This window comes from Antechinus flavipes, chromosome 3 (genome assembly GCF_016432865.1).
Source record: "Antechinus flavipes isolate AdamAnt ecotype Samford, QLD, Australia chromosome 3, AdamAnt_v2, whole genome shotgun sequence".
Taxonomy (NCBI): Eukaryota; Metazoa; Chordata; class Mammalia; order Dasyuromorphia; family Dasyuridae; genus Antechinus; species Antechinus flavipes.
Genome location: NC_067400.1, coordinates 575,783,671 through 575,789,214, shown reverse-complemented (window position 1 = coordinate 575,789,214; position 5,544 = coordinate 575,783,671). Strand labels below are relative to the sequence as shown.

Genomic DNA, 5,544 nt, shown 5'->3' with positions numbered 1-5,544 from the left:
TGAATTGGAATAACTATTCTGGAAAGCAATTTGGAGTTTTCCAAGTCTTTGATTTGGAGGTCCATATTATGTATATTTGGGGAGAGGGAGGAGGAAGAGGGAAGAAGGGAAAGAGAGAGGAAAGGAAAGGAAGGGATAAAAGAGAAAGAGAAGGGGGAGGGTTGTTCAGTATTTATTTATTTATTTGTTGCTGAGGCATTTAGGGTTAAGTGACTTGCCCAGGGTCACACATCCGGGAAGATTTGAACCCAGGTCCTCCTGACTTCAGGGCTGGTACTGTATCCACTGCACCACCTAGCTGGCCCCTTGTTCAGCATTTCCAAGTCTTTGGGACTGCCTGAACCCTACCAAGTCAATGCTGTCCATGGGTTTTCTTGGCAAAGATGCTAGAATGGTTTGCCATTTTCTTCCCCAGAGAATTAAAGCAAACAGGGGTAAATGACTTGTCCACAGTCACACAGCTAGTGCGTGTCTGAGGTTGGATTTGAACTCCTGATTCCAGGACTGGCGGTCTATGCGTTAGAGAAAGGAAGGGAGATGACTTTTATTCTCCACACGGATGACTCTCTGGGGAAGGGGAGAGGGAAGGAATGTTTGGAAATAAGGAGAATATAAACACAAAAGTTATTAATATATATTTTTAAATTATAAAGATGCCCAGTGGGGCCGCTAGGTGGCGCGGTGGATAGAGCATCAGCTCTGAAGTCAGGAGGACTTGAGTTCAAATGTGATCTGAGACTTCCTAGCTGTGTGACCTTGGATAGGTCACTTAACCCCCAATTGCTCAGACAAAAAAAAAAAAGAAAGAAAGAAAGAAATAGAAAAAAAGATGCCCAGCTTTCAACTAGTACCAGAGGTTCCACCCTCCAAGACTCCCGGGGTTCTGATGGGTGCAAACGCCCAGCCTCAACCTGCCTCGCCCAGTTCTTCCCCTCCCGATCGGTCTCCGCCTCTCCCCTTTTCAACAACTCCCCCCAGCCGAGCTCTGTCCGCAGGGCCCTTGTTCGTGATTGGCTGCAAGTTGGCTCCACCTCTCACTTAGGAGTCGTTGTTGCCTACCTGGATCCCGCCCTTTCCCGATCCCGATTCGCTGTTCTTCTGCGCACTCCGACCCCTTTGCAAGGTATTGGCTACGCCGGCCGCGCCGGAGAATGATGTGAACGCGTAGGCCCGACCTCGTTGAAGGTCTCGCGTATGTACAGAGGCGGTGGGTGTATTACCTGTAACAGCGAGCATGGCGTGTACGGCTGTGGCAGCGACGCGACTCGGGCTCGGCCTGTGGGGCGCGAGAACCATGCAGGCCCGAGGCTACAACTTGGAGTACTCCCGCCAGGTATTGCGAGCCTTCCCCAGCTGTCCGGCTTGACCCGGCTGGAGCCGGCCTAGCTCACTCCCCTCTCTCCGCCTCTTGTCTCCGCAGTTCAGCAACAAACCTGGTGACGATGTAGGCCGAAGTGCCGGTGCCATCCGGGAGGCTGGCGGGGCATTCGGCCAGAGGGAGAAGGCCGAGGAGGACCGGTACTTCCGGTGAGGGCAGACCCCATACCCCCTCTCCCCCTCCCACCGGGGGCGACCTGCCACCCCCAAATCCCCCTAGATCACCAAGCCCAGCCAGTAGCCCAGAGGAGCCTCTTCTATCCCATCTTTTGAATTTGCCACTGGAGGGGGTGGGGTGGCGGGGGGAGTTTTTCGTGTGACCCAGACCTGAAAGAAGAGACTGATCTGAAGCCCAAAGCTGCCCTGGGTGGAATTGATAACAGTTCTCAGACTAGTGAATACAAAGTAATGGCCTTGCAGGGGTAACATTGAATGGGGGTGGGAGAACCTGTGGGGATGAGCCCCCGATCCTTTCCCTTCAGCTTTTCTAGCAGTCTGACTTTGGCCTCCACTTCCTCGGCCCCGCCCGTGCAGAGGCTGAACCTCCTTGGAGGGCGGGGCCTCCCGGTTTTCGTGGCAAGCCCCTTTTACAGGTCTCCATGAAGTCCTCCAACTTGGGAAGCCCATGGATTCAATTTGGGGGGCAGTTTGATGAGCATGAAAGGACAGTGGAGGTAGAACCCAAAGAGTAGCTTTTGAATCCTGGTCCTGCTGCTTCCTCTGTGTGTGACCTTGAATAAATTACCCCTAGACTTCTTAAGAGGGTTGAACAAATGATTTTAGTCTTTAGATGTTGTGGTTCTCCTCTGCCACGGCCCTTTTGGCTAGCTTCTTACACACCCTGTCAGCTACTGCCCAATAAGTTATGTAAAGATAACACTTCAGGCACAAAAACAGGGCTTCTCCAGCAGGCCTACTCAGAAATGGAGAGGGGGCTGGACCAATCGTTCTATTTTGCTAACAAGGCCCACGTAGGTTAAGGGTTAAAGCTAAACTAGCTTACGGGCATGCTTACGTGCATAGCTTTTCTTCCCAAAAGAAGGAAAGTGAATCTTTACTTTTAGCTGTGTCCCATCATACCTTCTCACTGTTGAGTTAGACCTATGTTCTTTAATTATAGCCATAAGAATCTGTTCTGCATAGCATGCAGGTATTTATTTTGTGATAAACTAAATTTCTTGGGTTAATTTATTAAAGCTTAAAGCCTCTAGTAGACAGTGGTACAGTTTTAAAAGTTTACCTGGAGCTTTGTGACATAATGGATAAGGAGCTACCCTCAGAGTGAGGGCTTCATGTCCTGCCTCTGATATAAACTACCTGTGTGTGACCCTATCAATTCTATGTGAAGTGATTCTTCAATCTATGGTTCATGGGTGTGTTTTTAAAATATCTTAATGACTAAATCGGTTTCTATTTTTAAACTCATACATTTAAAAATATTTTGAGAAGGTATCCAAAGACTTTATCAAATTGCTAAAGGGATTCGTGACAAAAAAAGGTCAAGAATCCCTGATCTAACACTATAAATTTCAGGACAGTTACCACTATACATTGGTAGAGAGAATCTCCTAACTTGAAGTTCCTAGAATAGTGACCCCAGTTTCTGAACCGCCATTTTACCTCCCTAAAAAAAACCCACCCAAAACTGAGGTGCACAAATGTTTTCTGTCCAAATAGGGTTTACATTTCCATATCCTGAGGCGTAGGTGAGGCAGCTAAGTGGCACAGTAGATAGAATGTTGTGCTTGGAATCAGAAGGCTCATTTTTCTCAACCCAAATTCATTCTCAGACATTTACTAACAGGGTGACTGGTCACAATCCTGTTTGACTCAATTTCCTCATCTGTAAAATAAACTGAAGAAAGAAATGGCAAACCACTCCAGGATCCAGGACTCACAAAAAGTCAGATTTTAACCAAAAAACCAACTGATCAAAAATCAAAAAAAATGGCAATTAATGAGAATCCCTTTCCCATAGGCCTGTGAAAGTTATATATCTTTTATGTGTGTATAACTCCCACTAAAGTCCTCTGATAACTGATTATCAGGGTGCTTCAGTGATTCTAACAGCACAAGCTCTGATTGTATCATTTTTTGTTTGCTCTTCTTTGGATCTAGTCCTCATAATCTCACTTTAAAGTGTTTTTTGGTTGCTATTTTATTCACTACAGTGATCCCTCCTCTTTTACCCCTCTAAAAGACTCTTTACATCAAAATTTACTTACACTAAGATTTAATGATATGTCACTCTTGGGCCTATTACTCTCTTAATAAAGGCTGTGTAAAGAATGAAACCTTTATGGTAGAATTTTAAAAAATGCCCCATGTGTTAATATAATTCTCTTCTGTGTCGTGATAAGATGAGTTCTTGAATGCTATTTCAGCAGTGCTTACATTTGGATAGATCAAACCAAATAGGGAAGTATTTAAAGGTTGTACTGCCTAAAGACCAGTAACTTAGTTCATTCACTGAAAATTGGCCATCAAGTGATAAACTTTGTAAGATTTTGGAGGTCTTTTCATGAAGACCATCTCTTAAGACATGGAGAGACTGTAACTTATATCGGTGGAGGAATTACTTCAATGCCATCAATGATCCTTAAGGGAACACCAGGATAAGGAAAATGCTTGAGATTTCTTGAGTCCTTCAAATCACAAGGTAAAGCAAGCCAAAACTATAGCAATCGTTGTGTGTGTGTTTAACACCGCATCCGAGAACCATAGTATTTTAGAGTTTGGAGAGATTTTTCAAATAGAATAGTCTACAGGAAGATCCAAGAAAAGGGACAGACCTGCTTCTGCTGTGTAAGTGCTTGAGGCTATCTCTTATGGGATGAGGCAATGGGGGTGGAGACTGGGTCAAACATGGAGGTGGTGTGTCCTTGTAGAGAGAAGAGCAAAGAACAACTGGCTTCCCTGAGGAAACATCATCAGGAGGAAATTATGCACCACGAGAAGGAGATACAACGCCTGCAGAAAGAAATTGAGCGTCATAAGAACCAGATGAAAAAGCTGAAAGATGATTAAGCTGATTTTCTTCTTGTTCAGTGGTCAGCCTTGGTCTATATATGGAATCATTGTCCACTACTTGTGTGCCCGATGTGACACTCCCTAGCTTGATATACTTTTGCTGTGTACTGCAATTAAATGGTAATAAACTATGATTACTGATTTCTTCTAGGTGCCTTCTTATACCACAAAGAAAGATCAGCTACTCTGGTAGTAAATACTTTTAGGTGGTTTGATGAGAATTAATTATCTGTGGTGCTAATAATCCTGCTTATCTAAATTCTTTAATCCACCGTTCCTTTTTGAATTGACTATTAAGGTAAGTATGCTAACTCGGGCAATGAGCAATAATACTGAACACCTACTGTGTATCTGGTACAGTGCTAAGTGTTGATGATAAAAAGTTTTAAAAGTCTCTACCCCCAAGCTTTGATTCCAACAGATTAGCTCCAACTTTCTTGTCTTCATGTTTTCTGCCTATAAGAACTATAAAGTCCTTTTGACTAGGTAATGCTTTTTGCCCCCTTTTTTTGGTATGCTTAGCTTTTAGCATGGTGTCTGACATGTGCTTAGTTGGCATTTCATATATGCTTATTGAGGTGATTTGACTGCGGAGACTGTATATAAAAGTAGAAGGATTTATAACATATATGCAAAATTAATATGACAGTTTTGGGAAGTGGCTGGTTTCTGATCTACTTTCCTTTAAAAGTAGGAATTCCAGGAGGTGGAGATGAGGAAGAAGAGTGTCAAGTATGAGGTACTGCTAGTGAGAAAATGGAGATGAGCAGAGAAGGTGGGCCAGTATAGCCTGGGCTAAAACCCAAACTAAAGACTACAGAAGTTATGGAAGAAGGTTATGCAGATTATATTTGATCCTAGTAGGAAACACTTGAGTTTATTGAAGAGAGTTGGTATGTGGTCAAAGCTATGCTTTAGGAAAATCACTAGCAATCACTAGGTTACCTTAGAAAACAAAACCAGTAAAAACTCTTGGAAGTTGACCGGGCAGGAGATGCAAGGATACCACTAAGATGATTGTGAGGGTGTGGTGTCCTCCAGCAATTTAGAAGAGGGATGGGTTAGGGAAATGGTAATGTCTTAAACATGTTTTGAGATACCTGTAGAACATAAGAATTTGAAATGTCCTTAATCTTC

At 43.9% G+C, this 5,544-nt stretch overlaps 1 protein-coding gene across 1 annotated transcript; it reads left to right on the top strand.

Annotated features, from left to right (window-relative positions):
- The first annotated feature begins 1,170 nt into the window (after nucleotides 1–1,170).
- On the top strand, nucleotides 1,171–4,548 carry ATP5IF1 (ATP synthase inhibitory factor subunit 1). The gene is made up of 3 exons (XM_051988047.1): nucleotides 1,171–1,333; nucleotides 1,421–1,527; nucleotides 4,266–4,548. The coding sequence occupies exons 1-3, from the start codon at nucleotides 1,235–1,237 to the stop codon at nucleotides 4,402–4,404; spliced, it is 345 nt and encodes a 114-aa protein (XP_051844007.1). The 5' UTR covers nucleotides 1,171–1,234; the 3' UTR covers nucleotides 4,405–4,548.
- The last annotated feature ends 996 nt before the right edge of the window (nucleotides 4,549–5,544 follow it).